This window comes from Heloderma suspectum, chromosome 1 (assembly GCF_057233095.1).
Source record: "Heloderma suspectum isolate Gila_16-S chromosome 1, 16-S_ref, whole genome shotgun sequence".
Taxonomy (NCBI): domain Eukaryota; kingdom Metazoa; phylum Chordata; class Lepidosauria; order Squamata; family Helodermatidae; genus Heloderma; species Heloderma suspectum.
The window spans coordinates 135,908,152-135,935,096 of NC_139458.1; the positions used below are offsets into that span (position 1 = coordinate 135,908,152).

The 26,945-nt window shown below is 47.1% G+C and overlaps 1 protein-coding gene across 2 annotated transcripts in view; it reads right to left on the reverse strand.

Annotated features, from left to right (window-relative positions):
• The window catches only part of TMEM132A (transmembrane protein 132A), a 33,644-nt gene that overhangs the window by 3,952 nt on the left and 2,747 nt on the right, over window positions 1-26,945 (reverse strand). Inside the window, exons 2-9 of one of the 2 annotated variants that reach the window (XM_084859237.1) lie at window positions 15,086-15,300; window positions 14,745-14,963; window positions 11,866-12,266; window positions 11,278-11,427; window positions 3,399-3,591; window positions 3,162-3,305; window positions 2,093-2,298; window positions 530-806 (exon numbers count right to left, since the gene is read on the reverse strand). In XM_084859237.1, coding sequence (XP_084715363.1) covers window positions 530-806; window positions 2,093-2,298; window positions 3,162-3,305; window positions 3,399-3,591; window positions 11,278-11,427; window positions 11,866-12,266; window positions 14,745-14,963; window positions 15,086-15,300 — 1,805 coding nt within the window. Of the gene's footprint in view, window positions 1-529; window positions 810-2,092; window positions 2,299-3,161; window positions 3,306-3,398; window positions 3,592-11,277; window positions 11,428-11,865; window positions 12,267-14,744; window positions 14,964-15,085; window positions 15,301-26,945 lie in introns of both variants that reach the window. The other variant, XM_084859246.1, reaches the window with a different exon arrangement.

Genomic DNA, 26,945 nt, shown 5'->3' on the forward strand with positions numbered 1-26,945 from the left:
CCCTCCATCTGAAATAGATTATCATCACATTTCAAGCAAAAATATGAATGTATGAAGAGCCGTGCTGGATCTGACCAAGGGTCCATCTAGTCCAGCATACTGTTCACACAGTGGCCAGCCAGCTGCCCATGGGAAACCCACAAGCAGGACATGAGTGCAATAGCACCTTCCCGACCATGTTCCCCAGCAATTGGTGTACATAGGCATACTGCTTCTGCAACTGCTGGTAGCGTATAGCCATCAGGACTAGTAGCCATTTTTAGCCTTATCCTCGTTGAATTTGTCCAATCCCCTTTTAAAGCCATACAAATTGGTGGCCCTCACTATACCTGGTGGAAGTGAATTCCATAGTTTAACAATGAAATTAGTGCAAAGGAATACTTCCTTTTATCTGTCCTGACTTTCCCACCAATCAGCTTCATGAGATGACCCCAGGTTCTAGTATTATCAGAGAGGGGGCTTCTCACCCTGCTCTGTCTCAGTAGCCAACAAGACCCCCCCACCACATTTCTCCCTGCAGGCGACTTACCTCCACAGATGTCATGCCTGGTTCACGCCCAATCACCACACTCCCACCTTCCAGCGTCGCCACTCGGGGGTCCTGGATTCTAGCATGCTTCTGCACCAGATGCGAGACATCCAGAAGCCAATCGGAGCTTGGCATATAGGTCAGGTGACGGCCACCATCTAGAGGGTGAGCCACGAAATGGGCAAGGAACCGGACCCCTGCCCGTTGGTACTGGAGCCGGCAACCCCGAGCTCTCCTCTCTGCTTCCTCTCCACCCTCTTCAGGCTCTGCTAGACCGCTGCTTGGGGAAAAGATAAAAATCACACTTGGCACATTTCAAGTTTCTTAAAACTGCTTTAGGTACATTAGCTCAGTAATAGTTATAAGAGCCCTGTAGGTAAGCTGGCAATATCCCCAAGTAAAACCTGTAGTAGTAATAGTATATTATAGTATAATATTATAGTATATTACTATATTAGCAGCAGGACAGGAAGGCCTGGTGTGCTATGGTCCATGGGGTCACGAAGAGTCGGACACGACTGAACAACTGAACAAAAAATATTAGCAGCAGCAGCACTACTACTACTGATTTTTCCACCACGTTTTTTCAAGAGCATTCAAGCCAGCTTGAATATCCCACATAGCCATATTTCCAATCATGGGATGTATCCCTTTTCTGTCCAATGGCCTAATTCCAATCGGGTAAAAAAATCCCAGGGATGACATTCCACCTGTGGGCAGGGCTAAAGACAAAGTGGGCAGTACCAAAAGGTGATCCTTGCAGATTTTAAGCCTCAGAAGTAAGCAGCACAAGCTTCTGCATTTCTATTCCTAAGAAAGGGGGACTGAATCACTCAGCAATACTTTCAAATAGCATCCTAAATACCAGGCCTCTTCATGACTACTCAGAAGTAAGCAGGACTGAATCGCTTAGCAGTTTCCTCCCCAGTTCCTGCCCCGTCTCCCCGACAGGGAAAAGCTCTTATTTCTGATCAGCCTCGCTGAGTGCTGAGAAAAGGAGGCTTTTTTAGTGTTTAGCAAAGAAGAAAAGAAAAGAGTTATTCTCTCATTAGATGCTGATTGGAAAGGAGTTTTTCTCTTCTGGAATAGGGAGCAAGGCCTGGGGAAGAAGCTGGCAGGCTGGATGGGAAACCCAATGGGCCCATGGGCCAGAGGTTCCTCATGCCTTGTGCAATTTAAAGCCTTGCATGCACCAACCTACACCCTCCAAGATTGATTCCATTAGTATAAGACGTCACCCAGTTCTGCATTCTTTATTCTCCTGGACCCACATAGCAACAGCTGTCTATATGGAACTGCTGGACTTGGATGAAGGAATGAGGACTGTCCCACCCTACAAGAATGAAAACCCTGGGCGCTGACTTGAAATGCTCACCCTCCCTCTCCTCTGTTCGGACTCTTACGCAGTAGCCCTCTCCCACAGTGTGTCAGCACAGGTGGCCTCCAGTCCCCACTCTGGGACATATAACTAGTAGGGGCCACGCCTCACTTTGGTGCAGGTTCTGAGGTTAAACGGGACCGAATTTACATATGCCAGCAACCCTCTTGGCCCATAGCACTTACCCATCAGGGGCTGGGCCAGGGACCCTCCAGCCGCGCACCTGCTCCAGGGAGGTGTCCGTCAGCTCAATGCGCAGAGGCAGCAGTGGGGCCCAGACAGTAAAGAGCAGCGAAGCGTGCAGCCGGCGGTACCAGAAATCCACCCGTACACCACGCGCCCCTCGGCTCTCTTTTCCCCCTACATAGACAGCGTCACACACATCGGACACCTAAGGGGGAATGAAAAAAGTCAACAGAGAAGTCAGTGCATCGAAGTCAACACAAGAAGTCAACACATCGAAGTCAACAGAGGCAGAGAGGAGTGCCCAGAGAGATGTTGGGAGCAAGTGTGTGCCCAGAGCAGGTGAGATGTCCAGATCCATTTCTCAATATGGGCCCAGTCATGTGTGTGTAATGGGCTTCCTCTTCCCACCCTTGCTGAGAAACTCAGCAAGGAACTATAGCCAGGAATGGTTGTGTCTCCACACCCTCTTATCACCTACTGAGGGAGACAGATCTGGCAGGTGCTCAGGGGCTGGGGTGGGTGGGACAGTGGACTTTTGGGGGGGGCATGTTTGTTGTTTTCCCTGTAGCTTAATATTTCTCAGCTTTATTCTAGTCCTCCCCTGAACTATGTTTGTCATAGAAATTGAATGTGCATGAAAAGATGGAGGAAGCTCAGGACAAAAGACTGTCGAGGACAAAACTTTGGCTGGTGATGAAGGCAACTACAAGGGAGAGACCCAAATGTATAGAATGGGAAAGGTCAATCGTTTTCCAAGGGGTGGATGGGAAGGATGCCATGTAAGAAAGGAGAGACCAGGGGGAGGCCTGCAAGGACTATGCAAGAGAGGGCATAAAAGCACTCCAGATAATAAGGAAAGATCTGCTTTCTCCAGATGTAAGGTGGACAAATGAAAACATTGGGTTTGTGTGTGATCGTTTTGGGTACAAACTAAGTGTCTTATCCCAGAGATACAGGCAAAGAGTGAAGAGTGCCAAGGCCCCTAGTAAGTGTTGTTTATTTTGATCCTGAAGCTGTGGCCACAGAATGGGAAATATGTACTTTGTGAGGCATATACTGGTTTCTCACCTGCAGGACCTGCTTGTTAGACGACTCACAGCCCATCTGCTCCATCACCTCAGTTACTGCTCCTCCAGTCTCTACCATAACCAGCTTCACAGGCACCGAGTGAGGGATTCCTGTGAGAAGCGCAGTGTTCACAATCTCCTGCTCCTGCAGAGGATCAAGGGAGGAGTGTGAGAAACCAGTGCTACAGGTTGCTCAGGTGCTCCACGAGGGGAAAAGGATGGAATCTCTAGGCCTCACCTTCACCAGCGGAATCAAGGCCCGCACATCTCGTTCCGACACTTGGATCTCCCATACCATCTTGTCCTTCTCCGCTTCAGGGTCCTGGCCAGGGTACTCCACTTGCCAGGTGACAGGACGCGTGGAAGCCAGCCCCCCTGTGCCATTCTCCACTACAAAATCCAGATACAGGAACTCTGGGAAATCTGCTGCCCTAAATGGAGGCAAGGATGGAAGACAGCAGATTAACTGAAGAGCCCAGGAAGACACAGAGCCCAGGAGAAGTTGAGCAGGTAACTGAATGTCCTGAAACAATCATGAATCCACCTCATTCATCTGTAGCCACACAGCGCTGAGGTCCCAGCAGAGAGGAATGGTATTCTCTAGGTCACACAATTCCTCCCATCCAGGCTTTGAAAAATGTGCTCACCACACTCGGCACGGTGAGTGTGGCATTGCCCTCTGGCGAGCATTGCCCTCTGGCGAGCATGAGCATGACAAACTGGAGAGGGTCCAGAGAAGGGCAACAAAGATGATCTTGGGACTGGAAACAAAGCCCTATGAAGAGAGACTGAAAGAACTGGGCATGTTTAGCCTTGAGAAGAGAAGACTGAGGGGAGATATGATAGCACTCTTCAAGTACTTGAAAGGTTGTCACAGAGAAGAAGGCCAGGATCTCTTCTTGATCATCCCAGAGTGCAGGACACGGAATAATGGGCTCAAGTTACAGGAAGCCAGATTCCGGCTGAACATCAGGAAAAACTTCCTGAGTGTCAGAGCAATACGGCAATGGAACCAATTACCTGGGGAGGTGGTGGGCTCTCCCACACTGGAGGCCTTTAAGACGAGGCTGGACAGCCATTTGTCAGGGATGCTCTGACTTGGATTCCTGCATTGAGCAGGGGGTTGGACTCGATGGCCTTGTAGGCCCCTTCCAACCCTACTATTCTATGATTCTATGATGAGTGGGTGGAAGCAATCAGGGTGCCTCCAACCAGTGTTGTGCAACTGGTCACTCTCCCCACCAGCCTTTCCCAGTGAGAAAGGCTGGCAGGGGCTGGTTGGGCACCACTGAATTGAGGTGTTTGGGATACTTTCAACCAGCATTGAACAACTGGCTGCTCTCCTGCCAGATTTTCCCTTCCTTCCTTCCTCATCAACAACTCTCTCAGTACTAAAAAGCTTTGCATATCCAGTCAGATTGTCTGGATTCTGGGAGATGAGGAACTAACCCCTCTATCAGCCACCCATGGAGAAAGTTCTCACCTGTGATTGTGCCCGTTCAACTAAGAAAGGCCTTTCAGGGTGTCCTGATACTACCAGAAGCACAGTAGGTGGGAACAAGGCAAAGGTCCTTTTCTGTTGTGGTGCCCAGGAGGTGGAACTCCCTGCCCAGGGAGATCTGTCTAACCCTGTCTTTCTTGGTTTTCTGCCCCAACTTGAAAAATATTTTTATTCCCACAGGCTTTTGGCCTGGCCTCTGGAATCCAACTGCATATTTATTTGCTGCTGTCTCTTTGGTTATGTTTTCAGTTCTTATATGATTTGATGGTTATCAGTGTTTCATTTAACTTTTATGAATTGCCCAGAGAGCACTGGTTATTGGGTGGTATAGAAATGTAATGTTAGTTAGTTAGTAAATCAATAAATAAATACATTTTATGAGGTAAGTGGGCTGCAGGAAGCCCAGGGGGCTGCCCTTTATCCTTCTGAGTGGCTGTGAGCTCACCAGGGGCTTCTGAGAGCTCCAACTGAATTGGGTGTGTGTGGTCTGAGTACTCTCAGCAGCTGAGTGGGCGGGAAGCTTCAGTCTGTTTCCCGCCTCCCAGCTGAGCAGAGCAGAGCAGAGCAAGCTGCTCCAGCTGGTCCAGGGACTACAGAAGCAAGCAAGCTCCCAGAGAGCGAGCGACCAGAGCGAGCGGACAGGGGGAGCAAACAGGAGTTGGCCAGGGGAGTTCTGCAGTGGAGGTCAAGGGGGAGGCCCCTAACATTTATTTTATTTTTTTCCATTTTTTAATTTAATTTAATTTTTTAACTAACTTTTTTTCATTTATTTGTCTTGTAACACACACTTCCACACCAGTGGGACTCTGCTTTTAACCTCTAGTGAGTAGAGGAGCAGGCACAGGCACAGGCTAGTCTAGAGCAATCACAAAGCTAGACACAAAAAGGGAAAAGAGGCAATGGAAGGACAAGACTCTCCAGTGGTGGTGACCTGCAAGATGTGTGCAATGTTTGTTTTCTTGCCTGAGAACAACATGGCCTACACCTGCAACAAGTGCAAGTTGATCACGCTGCTGGAAGAAAAAGTAAGTGGACTGGAGCGGCGACTGTCAACCCTCCGGGGAATAACAGAACACGAAGAGTTCTTGGACAGAATGGGGGAACTACAGCAGCAAAGGGAAGACCAGAAGCTTGAAGAGCAACAGCAAGATGAGGCAGTGGGAAATGCTGAGGTGAAGAAAAATGGAGTAGAGGCTACTCCTTGGAAAAGGGTGACATTTGGGAGAAGAAGAACTAGACGCCACTCTGTACCAGTGGAAGCAGTGGAGCTGTGGAACCGATTCCAGGTACTTGCGGAGGACAGCCTGCAGAGGAAGAATCACAGGGGAACCTACATGAGAGTGAGCAAGAGGCTGAAGGTCAGTCAAACAGAGACGATGAAACCCAGGCCTACAACAACAAGAAGAGAAGAGTGATAGTAGTGGGAGACTCCTTGCTGCGTGGGATTGAGACCCAAGTATGTCGTGAAGACCTGTGGACTTGCCAGGTATGTTGTCTCCCGGGAGGATGGATTAGAGACATGACTGAAAGGTTGCCTGCACTCATAAAGCTCACTGACAGGTATCCCTTTCTTCTCATCCATGTGGGAACAAATGATACCACCAAGTGGAGCTACGAAGAAATCACGTCAGACTTTGAAGCTTTGGGAAGGAAACTCAAGAACTTTGGGGCCCAGATAGTTTTCTCATTCATCCTTCCAGTAGTTAAAAGAGGGATAGAAAGGGAAAGAAAAATACTCGGGGTGAATGGCTGGCTACGAAGGTGGTGCCGATGAGAGAGATTTGGATTCTGGGACCATGGCCTATACTTCCTGGAAAATGGGCTGTTGGCAAGGGACAGGTTGCACCTCACAAAGGATGGGAAGAATGTGTTTGGCCACAGCATGAAGAATTTTATCAGGAGGGCTTTAAACTGAATCCTACGGGGAAGGGAGATGTAATGTTGGGGATAACAATGGACGTAGGCGCATGCACTGCAATGGAGAGAACAGCTCTGATAGCACCCAATAATAGCCTTCAGACACATGTAGGAAGAAAGCCAGACTATGCAGCACATGGTCTGCGATGTCTATATATTAATGCCCAGAGTATGGGAAACAAACAGAACGAACTTGAACTCTTAATACAGGAGGGAAATTATGACTTGATAGGTATAACTGAGACTTGGTGGGATGACTCTCATGACTGGAATACAGCAATTGAAGGATATAACTTGTTCAAAAAGAACAGGAGGAACAGAAAGGGAGGTGGGGTTGCACTGTATGTGAAAAATACATATCTCTGCACAGAAATACAGGAGGATGAGCTTGGTAGCCCCATCGAGAGCATCTGGATCAAAATAAATGGAGCAAAGAATAAAAGGAACCTGGTGGTCGGAATCTACTACCGGCCACCCAATCAAGGAGAAGACGAGGATGAAACTTTTGAAAAGCAAATAGCCAATGTTTTAAGGAAGCATGATGTAGTAGTAATGGGGGACTTCAATTTCCCCGATATTTGTTGGGAGACAAATTCTGCAAAAGGGGCCGCGGTGGCTTAGTGGTTAAGACGCTGAACTGCAGACTGGAAGGTCGGCAGGTCAGCAGTTCGAGACCTGAGTGCTGCGTGATGGAGTGAGCTCCCGTCTTCAGTCCCAGCTTCTGCCAACCTAGCAGTTCGAAAGCAAGAAATTGCAAGTAGATAAATAGGTACCGCCTCGGCGGGAAAGGTAACAGCGTTCCATGCACCTCGGTGTTCAGTCATGCCAGCCACATGACCATGGAAGTGTCTTCGGACAGCGCTGGCTCTTCGGCTTAGAAACGGGGATGAGCACCGCACCCTAGAGTCGGACACGACTGGTTGGGGACACCTTTACCTTTTTACTTTTTTAAATTCTGCAAAACATGGCCCCTCCAGGAAATTCCTGACTTGTGTGGTGGATAACTTCCTCCTACAGAAAGTAGAGGAAGGAACTAGAGGATCGGCTATCCTTGACTTGATCCTAACCAACAGAGATGCCTTAGTGGATAAAGTAGCAGTTACAGGAACTCTGGGGGAAAGTGACCAGGCTGTACTTGAGTTCTTGGTTCTAAGGGAAGCAAAAGCCGAGTGTAGTCAAACGCGTACCCTGGATTTTAGGAAAGCTGATTTTAATAAACTCAGAACAATGATCAGTAAGGTCCCATGGCAAGTGATGCTAACAAGAAAAAGAGTCCAAGATGGGTGGGAGCTTTTAAAAAAGGAAATTCTCAAGGCACAATTACAAACAATTCCAACAAGAAGAAAAGGTGGAAGACAACAGAAGAAGCCAATGTGGCTTCACAAAAAGCTTAGGGATGACCTGAAAACAAAAAAGGACACATATAGGAAGTGTAAAGAAGGCCAAGTAACAAAGGATGAGTACAGGCAGGTAGCACAGAATTGCAGGGATGGTGTCAGGAAGGCTAAAGCTGAGAACAAGCTGAGGTTAGCGAGGGATGCAAAAAACAACAAAAAGGCTTTCTTCAGCTACATGCATAGTAAAAGGCAGAGGAAAGAAATGGTTGTTCAGCTATTAAATAAGGATGGCAAAACGATAACAGATGACAAAGAAAAGGCAGAGGTGCTCAATTCCTACTTTGGCTCAGTCTTCTCCCAAAAGAAGGTCTATGACTCCCCTGGCAAAGGCGAAGTACAGGCTGAAGGGGCAGGATTGCAGTTTGAGATCGATAGGCATATGGTCAAGGAACACCTAATTACTTTGAATGAGTTCAAATCTCCAGGGCCAGATGAACTGCATCCTAGAGTCATAAAGGAACTGGCAGAAGAACTCTCAGAACCGCTGTCTATTCTCTTTGAGAAATCATGGAGGACGGGGGAAGTGCCAGATGACTGGAGGAGGGCTAATGTTATCCCTATCTTCAAAAAGGGCAAAAAGGAGGAACCTGGGAACTACAGACCAGTCAGTCTAACATCAATCCCTGGGAAAATTCTGGAACAGATGATAAAGCAATCCATCTGGAAGCACCTTGAAAACAATGCCATGATTACTCAAAGCCAACATGGATTTGTCAAAAACAAGTCCTGCCAGATGAATCTGATCTCATTTTTTGATCAAGTCACCTCCCTTGTGGACCGTGGGAATGCTGTAGAAATCATATACCTCAACTTCAGCAAAGCTTTCGACAAAGTGCCCCACGATATCCTGATGAGCAAACTAGCTCAAAGTGGGCTAGATGAAACAACGATCTGGTGGATCCACAGTTGGCTACAGAATCGGACTCGAACAGTGCTTATCAATGGGATCTCCTCAAACTGGGGAGAGGTAACGAGTGGGGTACCGCAGGGCTCAGTCCTGGGCCCAGTGCTCTTCAACATTTGTATTAATGACTTGGAGGAGGAGGTGCAGGGAATGCTGATCAAATCTGCAGATGACACAAAATTGGGCGGGATAGCTAATACTTTGGAAGACAGAAAGAAAATTCAAAGTGATCTGGATAGACTGGAGCGCTGGGCAGAAAACAACAGAATGACATTTCATAGGGAGAAATGCCAAGTTCTGCACCTAGGAAAAAGAAACCAAATGCACAGTTACAAGATGGGGGATACGTGGCTCAACAACACTACAAGCGAGAAGGATCTTGGAACTGTTGTCGATCACAAGCTGAATCTGGGCCAACAATGTGATGTGGCTGCAAAAAAGGCAAATGCTCTTTTGGGCTGCATTAATAGAAGCATAGCTTCAAAATCCCGAGAAGTACTAGTTCCCCTCTACTCAGCACTGGTTAGGCCTCATCTGGAGTACTGTGTCCAGTTCTGGGCACCACACTTTAAGAAGGATGCAGACAAACTGGAGAGGGTTCAGAGGAGGGCAACAAAGATGATCTTGGGACTGGAAACAAAGCCCTCTGAAGAGAGACTGAAAGAACTGGGCATGTTTAGCCTTGAGAAGAGAAGACTGAGGGGAGATATGATAGCGCTCTTCAAGTACTTGAAAGGTTGTCATAGAGAGGAAGGCCAGGATCTCTTCTTGATCATCCCAGAGTGCAGGACACGGAATAATGGGCTCAAGTTACAGGAAGCCAGATTCTGGCTGAACATCAGGAAAAACTTGCTGACTGTTAGAGCAATATGACAATGGAACCAATTGCCTATTTCCCATGTCACAGTGGGAAATTGTGGGCTATTTAACCCACAATTCACAGAGACAAACACCGCCTGCAAGCTGCTTCCACTTTGCATAAACAACCTGCCTGCATGATGTGCGAACTCAGACTGATGGGTTCTAGGGGCTAAAAAAAAACAACAGCAGCTAACTCATGGTTTGTTGTTGGGATATCTGCTGGGTTGTTTAGCCCTCAAACAACCCATCGGTCTGGGTTCACATGGTATGTTGACAACCTCCAATCATGCCTCTAATCACAGGTTGTTTATAGAAAACAGAAGCAGTTCACACACAGTGTGTGTCCCCGCAAATTGTGGGTTAATTAACCCACAATGTTAATTAACCCACAATGTGCCACAAAATGCCACTGTGATGTGCGAACAACCCCAGAGAGTCTGGACCAATCAGAGTGGCCCAATGAAATAGAGTTCAGATCCTTTCCTAGTGGGATCAGCTGGCCAAGGTTTGGGGGGTTCCACTTTCGCAGTATTTGCTACTGTGCTGTTCTGTCTCAGGCTCTCTTCACTAATTTCCATCATCATCATCATGAATGTTCTGAAGACCATAATGGCTTCAGAGGTTTGTACAGGGGGAGACATTCCTTGAAAACCATCCTGACTGTAAGAGCAATACGACAATGGAACCAATTACCTAGGGAGGTTGTGGGCTCTCCCACACTGGAGGCATTCAAGATGTGGCTGGACAGCCATCTGTCGGGGATGCTCTGACTTAGATTCCTGCATTGAGCAGGGGGTTGGACTTGATGGTCTTGTAGGCCCCTTCCAACCCTACTATTCTATGATTCTATGAGATATCCTGTTCCTGACTTGTATAGGGCTTTGTATATTAGTACCAACACCTTAAACCTAGCTCAGTGGCAGACTGGGAGTTAATATAGATCCTTTAGCACAGGCATATGTTTGCAGTAAGGTGCACCAGTTATTAACCTAGCTGCTGTATTCTGTATTAGCTGCAGCTTCTGAACCAGCCTTAAGGGCAGCCCCACGTAGAACACATTACAGCAATGAGTAATCCAATCTTGTGGTTACTAATCTGTGGATCACAGTGGCTAGGCTATCCCCATCCCTCTTCATCAGAGAGAGGAGGTGAAAGGTGAGCCAGTCAGAACAGCGGTGGCTATCCACTGGAGTTATGCCAAACAGTCCAGATGGCTGAACACATTATGCAAAATAAGGATTTGTGCAAATTTGCTCGGATTCCATAATTTATGTGAGTTGCAGAATTCAGCTTCTCTTGGTGAAGAATCTGAATTGCCTGGGAGCGGGAAAACAACAGCAGCAACAACAGAGTCCTGGCTATACTAGTGTCTTCTTGGCTATATGGGTGCTCCTTCCAAGGAAAGCCACCCCATGCAAGTGCCCCCACTGAATGAGCTCATACAGACGTTGCATGGTGCCTCATCCCTAGTTGAGCTGCTTGGGTCTGCTGAACCAAGTAGGACACCCAATCCTAGGGAGGTCCCATGATGACCTACCTCCAGTCCAACCCACTGCCAATGGAACGGCGACAAGTGACCAGAGCGGTGTGGTGCTTGGCACCCTTGAACTTGTCCAGCTTTGCAGTCCAAGCCTCTGGCCTGGTGGGGCGAGCAGCCAGAACCTGTAGCCCTTTCTTCACCTTGATTCTGAAATGTAAAGCAGCCATGCAGACAAGGGGAGGTCAGTAGAACAACCCCACAAGAGCCCAGGTGCTAAGCCAGGGTGAGCCAGGTTAGCCTCTGGAGGAATGAGCACCCCAAGGCTTAGTTTGAGGAATGCCTGCATCAGAAACCTGGTGTAGCACAGTGGCTAAAAGACTGAGCTATGAATCCAGAAGTCCCTGTTTGAATCTCACCTCTGCCATGAACTCACTAGATCGCCTTGGGCAAGCCACTCTCTCTCAGCCTCAAATCACACTATCCACCCACCAGATGCCCAGGGCAATGTACAATAAAGACATTCAGGCATCAGATATAACCATGAAACACAGGAGCAAAGGACTGAAATTCCTCTGTCATGCATCTGAATTAGCAAATGATGATGGGAATCCCAAAGCACTGACAGCCTGGCTCCTGTTAGCTCACCGGAGTGTCAGCAGATCAGCTGTGAAGTTCTGCTGCAGGATAAGGGTGGCTGTGAAGAGCTTTCCGGGGCGTAGGGCCATGTCAGGGACTCGAACCATCACGTTGTCATCCAGCCGCACTTCCTGGCGCCGCGGCGGGCTCATCACCCGGATATCGACAGGGCCCACGTAGTGCAGCCGCTCCCTGGAGCCCTCCGTGCCCGGACGTGGCCTTTCCTGGGTCCGCACGTGGGGGCACTCACGAGGTGCTTTCCCAGGCAGCGTGGGCTCCAGGGTATAGTACAGCTCAGCCCGTAGAGGAGTGAGGGTAGAATCTCCCAGTTTGCGCTGGCTGGTGGTGGGTGGAGGAGAGAACCAACGAGGGGGGAGCTCAAGTTCCACAACACACACTCCCAGTGGTGCCTGGTCAAGAAAAGTAGAGAGAGTCAAACCACTTCCCCCTTCCGAGTCTCCCTTCAAGATATATGAAGAACCTATACTGAGTAAGGCCACTGGTTGATCCAGCCCAGTACTGCTTACCCTGACTGGAGGTGGCTCTCCAGGAGCTCAGGCAGGAGCTCAGAGGGGCAGTGCATCTGTTCTGGGTTTCAGTCAGTGTCATGCCCTACCTGGAGGAGGATTCGCCTGAGGAAGAAGAGGAGCGGGAAAGCTGGAACAATGGGCTAAACAAGGAATACTGCCTTGGCTGACAGTTTTCCCCTGGAAACATTACAGGAGCAACCTGGTCCCTCTCGAACAGTTCCTGAATTCCCCCAAATGCTGGAAGCAAAGCCTGAGATAATCCATCCCTCTGAATGGCGTAGAATCAGATGCAAGCAGCAAAAGAACATGAGGAAGTCACAGCGTGGGGCCTCCATTAAAGCAACACACTGACCTAATTAGTCAGCTGTCCTGATTAACAACCATCTATAAATCAGCCCAGCCAACGCCACCTCTCTGCTGCGAACAACAGCGCCTTAACCTTGGCTTTGTGTTCCAAGACACCAGACCTGACAGGCTCCTAGACACTCGGCTACGCACCTGCATGACGCTTTCAGACACCCTCTGACCGGCTTTGATGCTTGATAAAACTGACGTTTGTGAACTGACCTTTGGAGTGCATTGACGTCGCCCCTTCCTGGGCCTGCAAAACCTTCCTGGAATTCCTGTGCGTGACCCTGGACTGAACTGGTTGCTCTCTCGCTGCTGCTCCTGGGACTATCTGTGCCTTGCCCAAAGGCCCTTGCCAGCGTTGAAACAGGACAGTTGGAACTTTGGATAGTTCCTTTAGAGTTCTGACTGAAACCCAGAGCTGATTCACTGCCACACTGACATCGGAGCCACCAGCCTCCACTGGCATGACCTGCTTCTCTGGCAAAGCTTTCTTGGACCACCCTAGCCTTCCGTTCCCCTTGCTACCACAGTCCATGTCTGCTACACATTCCTAATCCCCACCCCCGGCTGTAGGCCATAAGCTGCCTTGGCAGGGACTGCGTCACTTCTGTTTTGAAGCATTAGTTGTAAGCAGAATGAGATCAGCAAGCGGCAGAAATGTCAAGAGAAACATCAGGCTCACTCTGACATTACCAGGCCCCCGGCACAAAAGGCAGATCTGACCAGCCATACACCTGGCTTGGTGGTGCTGAGAGAGCTCTGTGGTGGCCTAAATGGAGATGTTGTAGACCACTTACCCAGTTGCCGCAGGACACTGACAAGAGGCTTGGGGAAGGGAGCGCATAGGCTGCAGGGAAGGCCGAGTTAAATGGCTGACATTCTGCAGCCTTTTACAAGTTGTGTCCTAAACCCCCCTGATTTGAGCAGGACCAGAGCGGTGACTGTAAGTGTCACCTACACACTCCCCAACAGCAAGAGACGGCATTGGAGAACAGAATATGCACACTCCCTCTCCATACAAGTGCCACACATTACAGGAAACACTGAAAAGCAGAGGCGCGAGTCACTCATGCAACTGAGTGTTGTACTTTCAAGTAATGTGCAGAAGTGGGATTTGTGCATATCCCAGTGTGTGAAGCCTTGTGGAAGCTTCCTACAGAAGCCCACACCTGCTTAGCGGGCCACAGCGGGCTGACATTTTGGTTTTCTTCCTAAAAAAACCCTGTGAAAATTGTAACATCAATTCTGAACTGACATTGTGACAGGGAGTTTGTTAGCTGTTTCCTTATTTTGATGAATGGGGGTGGGGAGTGGAAGAAAAGAAAAACCCTGGGTGTTTTGAAAAAGGAAATGTTTCCCTCCCACAGACATTTAGAAGAACTCAGACAACTCTCAGTTCATATTTCTATGAAAAAATGTGTTTTCCAGTACTGGAAGCAAAGAGTTTCATATTAAGCAAAGTATTGCTTTTGATGCAATAGAAATAACCATACAACTGAAAACAGGGGTCCTGTTCATATTTAACAGTGGTGTAGGACAAGGAATTTTGGAAAGTGCTGCTTTTCTCATCTCTGGAGATGAAGACGTGACAAGCTGCCCCTTCTAAAACTTATTACTCTATGCAATCATTACAAGAACAGGAACTCTGTTGTTGAAACACTGCCCAGCCCTGCTCTAGAATCACAGTGCTGAGTGAAACCTCATGGGTCCTACCACCTGGAATATCACGGCTTCTTAGGCTTAAGCCATATCAGACAGCTGTTTCTCCATTATCTGCTGGAAAAATTTCCAAGGGAGGAAATCCACATAATGTCCCCGGGCGGCTTGTGCATGCCCTACTCTGTCAATATTTGCTTCCACCTCCTTGAACAGAATGCTTACCGAGTGACCTGTCGTCACTGGCCCTATAGGATGTAGAGTTCACCTCCTGTGACATCTCAGGGTCATGTACCCAATCACTCCACAAGCAGAAGAACTATTCCTGGGAGTGGCATCTTATGTACCAACCTGGAGGTGGCAGGCCCGGTGAACCACCTGGGCCTGGTGGAAGGCATGTAGCGTGACGCATGGGAGGGCCTGCTGTCCCGACACCCAGTCCTGCCCTTGGAGGTGGAAGAGGACCCTGGCGTATGGCTCGTAAGGAGACGCTGTGCCCTCAATGGAGACAGCCCGAATGTCCCAGGCAGCAGAGGGGTCTGTGAATTGGGAGTCATCAGCTGGTACTACCTGAGGAAGACAGAAATTCTGAGCTCTGTGCTGAGGCACCTCAGAGAAGAAATCAAGGGAGTTCTGCTCCATTTCTGACACTAACTGAGGAGCTTCCATCCATGGCTATGCGGAATGATTACCTGCTGGGCAGTGAACGGCGGGTAGGTAGCTCGGATGGTGGGCTTTCCTGTGAGTCGCCGGTGGAGGAAGAGGAAGGTCTCAGAGCGAGAGCTGAGGGAGGCATTTCCTGGCGAGTAACGATCTGCACGCTGAAGGCGGAAATACTCTGGACCATTGAGCACCTTGAGTTCAGCTGGTAGGTATACCACATCCGGGGGGTCAGATTCACAGCCCACTGCAGACAGGAAAATGATGTTCATCAACACTGGGCATGTGTCCTCTTCCCCATGCCACACACACACACACACACACACACACACTACTCAATCCTTCTCTGAGTAGCTATGAGAAAAGGTGAAGTAAAGGCAGTGAACTTCCGAAGATCATCAGGGCATTTCATCTTGTCAGAACCAGGAACTGAAGCCCAAGCTCATGGGTTCCAGCCTCAGGTCCTGGATCAAGGACCCAGTGCAATTGTGAACTTGGAAGTTATCCTGGTAAGCTATTTGATAGTGGCTGCCATGTTATTACACAAGTCCTTCCACCATGCTTGAACCATTTGGTTACCTATAGATTTGTTCAAGGTGTATGTGTGTACGCACATGTATGCATATATTCTTTACCTCTTTAGTGTCTCAGACTCTGTTCACACGTAGGGGTAGGCAATCTGGTGCCCTCCTGATGTTTGGGACTACAACTGCCATCAGCTCCAGCCAGCAGAGGCAATGGTCAGGGATGATGGGAGTTGTAGACAAAACATCGGGGGGGTGGCAGGTTGACTACACCTGCAGTTTAGCGCTCTGTGCACAAACAGAAAGGAACATGTGTGAAGTGCTCTTCTGTCTCCTCCTCCCACATGGCCAAGAGGCGTAATACACAGGATTCCATGTTGCTTTAGACAATTCCTGGCTTGTTGTTACATGGAAGCCAGGAATCATGGTTCAAAAAAACCCCTCTAGTTTGTTAAACAAGCCAGCTAAACAATCCAGGGTTTGCAGCTGGTTTGTTTAGCAACTGACTAGTGTATTCTAAACCATGATTCCTGGTTCATAAACAAGAAGCCAGGAATCAGGCAAACTGAGACTGACTGCTGATTTATGGTGGAGAGGGGTGTGGTGTGGGGAGCATGCAAGCCCAAGGCTTCACTGGGACTGCGTTCTGCTCTTGTACATACTGCTAAACTGCAGTTTAGCGTTATCCACGAACCCCCTTTTCTTCCACTCTACCACTTCAGTCCAGGAACACACATGCCACTCTTTTAAGTCCCATACCATTTTGTGAGCCTCTGCTTGATTACATTATTTTATTCAGCTTTTAAAGGTTGTGTGCTTCTCTTCTTCAGTGCTGGAGCGTACTTCTCTCCTGATTTTTGAAACAGTAAAAATGCAGCAACTGGCTACCCCATCAGCTATCTCACCTTTCCATTAAACAGGGATGAGATTTATTGCCAGGGGATCATTGCTTGAACTAAAGGGAAAAAACAGTTTTTAAGAAAAGCAGAATTAATTTACAGAAAAAATGCGTTTCCGGCTGCACGTTATTACACTGAACATTCTAATACAGAGTAAATGGAAACCATTCTTTGGCTAATTCCACAGCAAATCTTAATCCATTCCTTTAAAGCATTTTACTTATCAACTTCCCCATCTCAATGATATTCAAAACATTAATTAACCATTCCATAATCATCGGGGTTGATGTGACTTCCCAGTGATGAGCTAGTACAATTTTTTGCAGCAATTAAAAATCTGGCAACCATAGCTTAAAAGCCCTTTAAAATCATATTCCAAATAATTCAGAAGCAAACTGAACAAGTGGAATGTGAAAGAAAATGTTGTATTATGGAGTGCACAGAGTTCCAGCCGGCCACACCCTCTTTTAGGATATTCCATTACAGTTGGTGCACTCATGTCCTGCCTGTGAGTTCCTGGTCAACAGCTGGTTGGCCACTGTGTGAACTGAATGCTGGACTAGATGGACCCTTGGTCTGATCCAGCAGGGCTCTGCTTATGTTCTTATTCACCCAGAACAGTCAGTCAGCATTCTGTGCTCACTGGGCATGCCCAATCCTCATTAGGCTTGGGGCGGGCCGGGGGGGGGGGGGAGATCACCTTTAAAGGGTATTTTTTTAAATGTACTCCTGCAAACCTTGGGGTGCCCCCAAGCCTGCTGATACCTCCCTCTTGTGTGTGCTCTTTTGGCAGGGAATGAGTTCACCATTAGGATATATGTTAGATCACAGTATATCACGTATAATTTATATCCAATAAACCTGAACGCAAGGACACCACCACTAAAGATGATTTAAAAAACTGCTCAGTCCACATAAAATGTACAACTTCTAAAAATTACGGTTTTTTAATTGTCAGGAAAAGGTCCTTAAATACTGTGAGGTTCACGGAGAACTTCTTACGTCTCTTTAAAACACCCACAAAGGTTGCACTGAAATGCACAGAACCAGAAAATGCATGAATGGCAATGTGAGATGCATGACATTTGGCAGTTAGACATAAGTCAACCTAGTTTTGTTTATGGGATCAGACAGATTTGTAGCCCAAGGCACTGATACTCCACCTCTTGCCAAAGCCCATCTCGGGATGTCTTCACGCTTGAGTGGCAGCTAGAATACAGAAGTCCTACTTTTTTTCTTTTTTTTTAAAGAAGCCTGTATTTCTGAATGAATCTAATATAGTATTTTTAAGTCCCAGCTGAGCAGATCCAACCATCTCACTGATTTGGTAAATTAAGCTCTGTGGTTTCGTTAGCTGCCCTTCAAGGTACATTATGACTAAGACAGGGATGATCAGATTTCATGCTTGCACGATCTGCTTTGTTTTTCACTAGAACCCCGAGATCCATCAACTAGAGACTGGTGCAAAAGGACCAGTGTTGAGTAGCCCAAGTGACCTCTGTGGCGAGGAGCGACTATGATCTTAGAAGCTAAGCAGGGTCAGCCCTGGTTAGTACTTGGACAGGAAACCTCCTGGGAATCAGGCTTCCTGCACTGAGCAGGGGGGTTGGACTCGATGGTCCTGTAGGCCCCTTCCAACCCTATGATTCTACCTGAACTGAATAGAGCTCACAATCCCTCCACACCAAAATCCACTCTGGGTTACTCCAACCTTTCTTCTTTTCAAGTATAATTTTGAAAGGAGGGGGCCCAAGAAGTCATTTTGTTGCTGCTGGAATTAAATAACTAGGAGTTGGAAATCCAAGCTGATCTACAGCAAATCATCTAGATATCTACTAGTAGATCCAGATCTACCTTCTGCCCATCCCTAGTCTAAGATATCTGAGGAGGTACCACAGAGACAACTGTCAAGGTACAGATCAGGTTATTTTTGGGGACTGTGGACAGCAAACCTGCTCTTTCCTCCCCATTCTTATTGAGATTTCATACAATGCTTTGGAGAGACTCAGGAAATGGACCCTCATTTTGCTTCCCACTGCCTTCTTACTCTTGGTTCCTAACCTATTTGCTTCCCACACCCTGTGGATTAGATTTCAAGCTCTCTCAGGGGCAGAATTACACATTATGAAAAGTCTCACTGCTCCTTTTAGAAAGACGTTTTTCTTCTTCTCAACAACGCAGCCTCGGAGGCTAAGATTTGAAGAAGATTGGCACAGAAGGAGAGGGATTTCGTAATCCTTTCTCCTTGTGTTGTCTTCCTGCCCCAAATCCTCCTCCTCTTTAAATTTCCAAGAGCACTCTTTTCCTTTCCTCAGCTCTTTTCTTTTCCTCAGTGGGGGCAAAGGCAGCTGGGAAGGTAGGTTTTCAGGAGGAAAGCAACATGAGAGGGAACTTTTAAGAAGCCCTTCTCCACTTGTGCCCGTCTTCACATTACAGCCTAAGCGACTGCATGGCATGAAAAGTAAAAGATTGCTAAAAAAAAAGGACCACCGAACTCCGTGCCTTCTGTTCCCTATGAGAACTTGCTGAAGATACTTTGCTCTCACTCACCGTCACAGACTAGCAAGCCACTCCTAAAATATATATATGTGAGTAAGTAAGCAACAGCATTAATTAGGAGTGGACAATGTGGGTGCAAAGCACAGCTGAAGAGAGGGCACAGATAAGAGGGAGGAAATGCACAGCCTGCCACCAAGAAACCAACCAACCCCCCCCAAGTCCCCAATATCAAGAGGGGAAATATTTTTAAAGTATCCTCCCTGCACCCACACACACTCAAGATGTACCCAAGCCTGTCTTAGTTACTGAACATAAAGGCTGTTGATTTTTTTTTTGTCCCATCCCTTCCAAAATTTATCTGGCTTGGACAATGCATAGCGGGGACTAAATTTGGGGCCTGCCCAGGATTCCTGGTGGTTCCACATGGATCCATGGCCCAGTTGGAGTCCACCAGGAAGAGAGCCTTCAGTGTTGTGGCCCCCTTCCTGCGGAACTCCCTGCCTCTGGAGGTCAGGCAGGCACCAACGTTGTGTTGCTTCCGGTGCCTCCTGAAGACATTGTTATTTCTGGAAGCCTTCCTTGAGTGACCAGCCACGGTTTATTAAACTTGCTCTTATCAGAACTTGTTTCTTTTTAAAATGTTTTAATTGTTTTAACATGATGTTTTATTCTTTTAGCTTTACTGTTCACCGCTCCGAAATCTTTTGATATGGAGTGGTATATAAATATTGCAAACAAACAAACAAACAAATAATCCCCTAAAATGGCTAGTTGGCAGCTCTGGAAGCAAGTCCATTTATCGCGGTGGAGCTTATTCCCAAATAAGTGTGTGATTAGGCCCATAGGATGCTTTCTCATACTGAGACCCCCAGTAAAAGCTGATGCCAAGACCACTCATGTGCAAGCTACTCAAAAGGCAGAACACCCATCAGTCCTATCAGCAGCAGTCAGCCAATGGGGTTCCACGTTGACAGGAAACACACTTGCGGTGCTTCCGGGTGGCAGCTGCAAGCTCTGCCAGTCAAAGGGCATTGGGCAGTTTTTCTGTCTTTCCCCCCTCAATGGATTTAGTTTTCTGGTAAGAAAAACAAAACAAAACAGAAGCAGCTGTGAGAAAAACAAACAAACGCAGGAACTACAAATGGAAGACAACATCATCTGGATCCTCCATTACATTCTGGGGATGCAGCAGGGCCATTGCACAACAAAAGCCTCATCTGGAAGCACCCTTATTCTGATGTTTAGCTTCCCTCCAGTTGTATACCAAACCCAGGCTTGTTGGAGATGAAGTGAAAAGTATAAACCTATAGAACAACATATCAAGCTTCTTTAAGTGGGGTCACTGGTCCATTTGGCTTAGTGTTGTCTACACTGGGGTAGGCAAACTGATGTCCTCCAGCTTTTTTGGACTACAACTCCCACCATCACTTTCCATTGGCAATGCTGGCTTTGGCTGATGGGAGCCATAGTACAAAACATCTGGAGGGCACCAAGTTGGGAAAGGTTGGACTAGCAGTGGCTCTCTAATATCCCAGAGACAGAGGAATTGCTCAGCCCAGCTACCTATGACCCTTTTAACAGGAGAGATCAGAGACTGAACCTGGAACCTTCTGTATTGCCGGCTGTGGTGCCAGGGCTTGCAGGGATGCAACGCCGGGACTTTTTTATTAGCAGGGACACCGATGTCATCTCCCTCCACCGCCCCTGTTCCCTCTGCACTTAGCTGCAATCCTCACAGTAAGGGGAGAGAAAGGAATTTTCCCAGCAACAATATATTGTTCCCTGTTATAATGCAAAGGATTGTGGGGTGGCTTGGTCTTGAATGGGCCATTAGCTTTACCAAAGACCTGCTCCTGGTGGAGATGAAAACTGCTAGAACTGGTTTGTTGATCTGGATCAACTGGGCTGCCTGTATTTTTGGACTCTTGGGGGCATGGCTATGGGAACTGTCATGAAGAGTGCCCACCAGGGGAGATCCCAAAATGGGATCTCCACCCCACCAAACCTGGAGCCACCAGCCTCCCCTGGTGCCCACACTTCAAAAAGTACCACTCCACCAGATTGCAAGTTACTATTAATAACAATCCCAAATACACTGAAATGAAGACGATAAGTGGAGCCTGCAAGAAAATGTTAAGTGTGGAGAATTCCTACATGTTGCCTTCCTCAAGGATACTCAAGTCCACTCCTCTCTCTTCCCACCCGCTTTTCACTCTCCCCACCCCCTTTCAGTCAGTATTCTGTGGCCAGTGAGCTTTCTCAGTCCCACACTGGGCTGTTTTTGGTCTCCCCGCCTACTAGTTTCTTGTTTCTTGTGCTGCCAGAAGCCTGCAGGTTCTCCTGGGTCTGCTGGTGCCTCCCTCTGGTGCATGGGTGGTGGTGTTTTGGCTACATAAGAAAGCAAGGGCATTCTCCCCTTGTAGATTGAAGTTAGCATATGGTAGCCATTCATTTAACAATGCAATCAGATGCCTATCTGCTCAGAGAAGGAAGGCCCACTGAGTTCAGTGGAACATACTCCCAGGTAAGTGTGCCTGGGATTGCTGCCTAAATGGAATTGTACCAAGGCTATGGACTGTGAACACATTTGACTAGGGGACTGTCTGTCCCAATATGGCTGTTTATCAGTTTACAGACAGCTGCCTCTAGTTTCATCTGAGGCATATTAGGCATGAACATAATACAAAATGATAGCACTCAGTTTATATCTTTTTTAAAAAACTGGCGCATTAGCAATCCCAGGGAACAACCTACCTGGAAGATGTCCTGCGCTAGCCTCACTGAAATGTATGCAAAGTATGCAACAGCACTATGGTGTATACCAGGTGCTGGGGAACATGGGTGGGAGGGTGCTGTTGTGCTCATGCCCTGCTTGTGGGTTCCCGGTCGGCAGCTGGTTGGCCGCTGTGCGAACAGAACACTGGACTAGATGGATCCTTGGTCTGATCCAGCATGGCTCTTCTTACGTTCTTATGTTCTTGTGCAGTTCTCGATGTTTTCAATGGGGCTTTTGATTAAGGGAAGGTGCCCGGTGGATTGTGCCACAAGCCATTTTAAAGCCTGTCTTAATAATGCCATAATGCTATTTTGCTGAAATCTTAGCAGTTTTTTGGGAAGAGAAAAGTGTTCCTTTGTAATAAAGGATTTGAAAACATTAAATTTAAACAATCTAAAAAGTACAAGACAAATTAAATATGAATGGGAGTGTAAAAGAAAAATCATATCCTTTGTAAGACATATCCAATTATTAGGAGTACCTAGAGCTAGCAATTCTGCCTTTGTGATGTTCATGAAAGGCCTGGGGAGGGGTGTGTGTGTGTGCGCGCGCACGTGTGTGTGTGAGAGAAAGAGAGCATATGTGTATATAAAGGTGTTTGCATTTCTGCTTTTTTCCATTAGAAATTCAAACCTCATCTTTCCCTGAATTCTCTGGGCACTCAGAGATTGGTATGAACACAACATCAGATGAGAAAAGGGAATGAAAGCCAAGTAGCTGAGAGAGAACGGGATTTCTAGTCTGACCATTTAACCCTTTGGAACACACATCCATAGTAGCCTATCGCCAAAGAACTGACAGTCAGCAAAAAGAAGAAAGCCCTCCTTTCAATTGCTCTCCATAGAATTAATAAGCCATAATCAGGTCAGACTTCTGAAAGAAGCAATCAACTACACCAATGTTATAAAGGATTTTTCTTTATAAAAAGTAGTCCTCAGAAGGTGGCAAAGGACCCGTCAGCATTAATTAAGCAAGAAAAAGCAGGGATTAGGGATAACAGATATAACATCATTTTAAGGGATGTTCTTTATTTCACACAAAAGCTCCATCGAACACAATGAATGCCCCTTATTTCAAAATACAAGAGCTCCAGAGAATGGACACCACAACTGCATTCTATTCTTGGTTTTTTGAAAATGTTTTGATCTGACAGCCCCGTAGAATAAACAAAACAAAGACTTGAAGGTGTTGTGATCAGGTCGTGTAATCTGAAATGGTATTTGCTTCATGGGTTGCAAAAAATTATTCCTTTTTAAAAAAAGTGCCAGTCAAAAAATATAACTGTAGGTTATTTTATGGGATTTTCTGCAGGTGCCTTCACCAGAGTAAACTGGCATAGCTCCATCGACATATGTACCTAGTTCAACTTATGATCTGCCTGCTAATATTTCTCTCAACACCTCAGAGTTCTACCTGGGATTTCAGGTTTTTCAAAGCAGCCATTTTAATGTTGTAGGGTGTGCAAGGAAGTGGGTTTTCTGAGGTGGGTTTTCTGTTATAGTTGCAATCCTTTTGATTAAAAAAAAGTATTCAAATGAATTTGGGGGTTTAGCTTTAATTTGGGATTTCTCCAGCTTCCAAAGAATGTTTAAAAATTATAATGATGTTGTTTTTCATTAACTGAAGCCTAATTAGAGGCTCTGTGACTTATAAAACTGGGGAAAAGGGAACATGTTCCTAGCATTAAAGATGTCTGAGGGGGAGGGTGTGCTCCATCTGTGTGTCTGCACGTGTGTTTGTATAGTACAGGGGTCTCCAATGCGGCACCTGCACAGTTCTCCACCCCCTGCCCCCTTCAAAGAAAATTTTTAATAAAAAACTGAGAAACATTAGGGCACCAGGTTCTCCTTCCTGTTCCTGACACTGCCGCTAATCAGCTGTTCAGCGGGCAGGAAGAGAAAGGACGGCAAAGGGAAGAGGGGAGAGAAATAGTGAGGCTAGAGGCTAGGAGGAAGGAGAAACAGTAAGGTAAAGAGGTGAGTGGGAGCAAAAGAGCAAGGCTACGGGCTTGGAAGGGAGAGAAAGAAGACTAGGGTAGGGAAGGGAGAGAAACAGCAAGGAAAGAGGTTGTGGGAGAGAAATAGTGAGGCTAGAGGCTGGGAGTGGAGAGAGAGCAAAGGGGAAAGGTCTGTGTGAACAGAAGAAGATTGTGTGGGCCAGGAAGCAACACTTCCCATTTCCCCCTTCCACCCAGCCTTGAGCCTTGCTATTTCTCCCACACAACATCTCTTTTGACTGGCCAGGTCGCCATGGCAGCCATTATGTGAGCCATATCCTCTATGGGAGCCATTTTGTGGTGGTACCCACAGCAGTTTCTCAAATTCCCAAATGCGCCCACAGGTCCAAAAAGGTTGGGGACCTCTGGTATAGTAGATGGTCCACTGGGAAAACATTTGCAGTGGTCCACCAGGACATGGGAATTATATTCTGTGATTCAGCCAGTAGGAACCTTTTCAAGGCTGGTGTCTTGAGTTCTACTGTTTTTCAGCAGCTCTTAAAAAGTAACGACAACTACAGCTGTTCCGGCGGCAAAGAAAGCCTTCCAGGAGCAACCTAAGCAGAGCTGTCCACCTGTATCCATGGGGGCAGTTCAAGCACTGCTGCCAAGGCTATTAGCCCCCCTAGAAAAATGGGCCATTGTGCTGCGATAAAAGGGGTTTTAAGCAGGAAGCATCTCACTCCCCCACCCCATTTTTAAAAAAATGTATGGAAGTCCCAATCATCCAAATATCATAGTGTGCTGAGATGCTCTGCCAAAAATAATCTGCCTGTTTTTAAATTTGTGATATTTGTATCCCACCGTTCCTCCACAGAGGCCAACGTGATGTATACAGCCAACTGGCTGGGAGATTCTAGGAGTTGTAGTCCAACATATCTCAAGGGCTCCAGGTTGGGCAAGGCTGCCGCATACAGTGTTATCCCATTTTATTCTCACAGCAGTTCTGCAAGGTGGGCTAACCTGAGAGATCATGCCCTGGCCAAGGATACTCAGTGAGCTTCCTGGCTGGGTGAAGTCTTCAGTACAGATTTCCCTGACCCAGATCCAGCATAATGATACCATTCCAGCTCGGTATCCCATGTAGGAACCCAACGTGCAGCTAGTTCTTCGAAGGTCACTTTACATAAACCAACTGCGAACATCAAGGGTGCACCAGCCTAGGACACTTTTGGGGAACTTGACGCACTTTGCTAGTGTCCTTGACCCTGCACCTGCCATACTGTGCAGCACTACTTTCCATATCCAATTGCACTGCAAACAAGGGCCAGATAGAGCAGGACAACTTATTTCACCCCATTGTCACCTGAATTCACTGTAAATTCCCTTTCATGCTTGTGTTAGCAAACACTGTAGCGCTGGATGCTATACAATATCAATATGGGGTCATCACATCTCACAACATATCATTCCTGCTTTTGGGGGTTGGAGAGGATGACTCCTTCCTATGCTTCTGGGTAAATGCAAAAGCACCAAAACAGTCATGTCACCACTACGCCTTACTGTGCTCTTGCCTGCATCCAGAAATAAGGGTACAGTGCAAAACCAGATACCATTTTTCGGCAAGCTCACAGAGCTTCTGCCTGAAGCTACTACCACCTTTGGCATGGCAGGCACCAATGTGGGCTGAAGCACTGGGCATGTGTGGACTCACATATGTTGAATGCACCACCATCTCCCTTCCATGCTACCGCTTGCTCTGCTAGAATTGGCCAGGGCTGATCTGATCTTGGCTAAGAATCACAGAGCTGCAAAGAAACTTGGAAGTAATCTAGTCCAATGCCCTGCTCAACGCAGGATCTGCAATACAGCATGCAACTACAGCATTTCTGCTCCGACAGATGGCCATCCGTCCTCTGCTTAAATACCTCCAGTGAAGGAGCTCCCAACACCTCCCTTGAGGCAGTCTGTTCCACTGCTGAACATTTCATACCATCAGGAAGTCTCTCCTAACGTTTAGGCGAAATCTGCTTCCCTGCAAGTTCCACCCACTGGTTCTGGTGCTGTTCTCTGGAGTAACAGAGAACTCCATCTGCTCCATCCTCCGCGTGACACAGCCCTTCAGATATCTGAGGGCCACTATCACGTCTCCCCTTGATCTTCCCTTCTCCAGGCTAAACAGGAAAAGCGTCAGCATGAGTCGTGCTGGGCTCAGATTTCAGACACCAGTGGAGCAACTAAACTGAAGATAGTAGACTTGATTCAGGAATCTGGGTGATTACAACCTGACTAACAAGAGAAGTCCCTGGAAAGGAGCTGGTGAGTAATTTTTCTCTCTCCAAATCCTATTGCTGTGCCTGTAACATCCAAGCTCAGGGAATTAGGAGAGGCCCAACCAAAATATTATTGTGCGCCATCCAGTAGTACAAAGGATGTGTTAACACAGACACAAAAAGAAATCTGCAGGGGATATAAGATTCCCTCAGGCAAGCACACTACATACATAAAGGTGCCAAGAGCAAACAGCTGAAAAACAGAGCTAGTCAAAAAAATCTGGATAGAAAGACAATTTATAAAAGAAACAACTTTATTTCAGTTTCCCTGGACATTTTATGAAAAAAATGTATCAATTCTTTTAAAAATAAGAAACACCTACACTTCCCCCAAATTTTCAAAAGCTGGATTTGACATTACGCTTTTGTTATTGTTTAAAACCAAAAATGTTGGGTCCACTCTGGACCAGCATGCACACCTTTTTAAAATGTTGGGCCAGCAGACTATTAATGAAGAATTGGGAAACTGCATTTTAATTGTGTGGTTTTCTTAAGTTATAAAATCACTTTTTAACCAAAGGGGGGGGGGAATCTCAACACCCCCCCCCCCCGACAGCACAATCCTATTGTCAATTACACTAGCTGGACAAGGATAAGATATGATGTTGATGTTAGCAGCTGCTGGCATAGTGGGGGAGTACTCTGTCCAACAATGAAACTAGCATACACACGCTCACAAGGCTGCGTATCTATGGCCATAATACAGCCTCCATAAACCGAGTTCTTTTGCTATCCCCACCTGCTCCTCTGCATGATATGCATGCAGAGCAGCAAACAAGCAGAGAATCAAACAAATGCCCCCACCGCACAGAACAATGAATCCATGAAATGATGTGGAGCCTGGGGGGGGTCCTTTATCATGCCTCCCCCAGGCTCTGGGTTACACAAGTTCCCCCTGAAGGAGCAGCTGGCTGAGAGATACTGT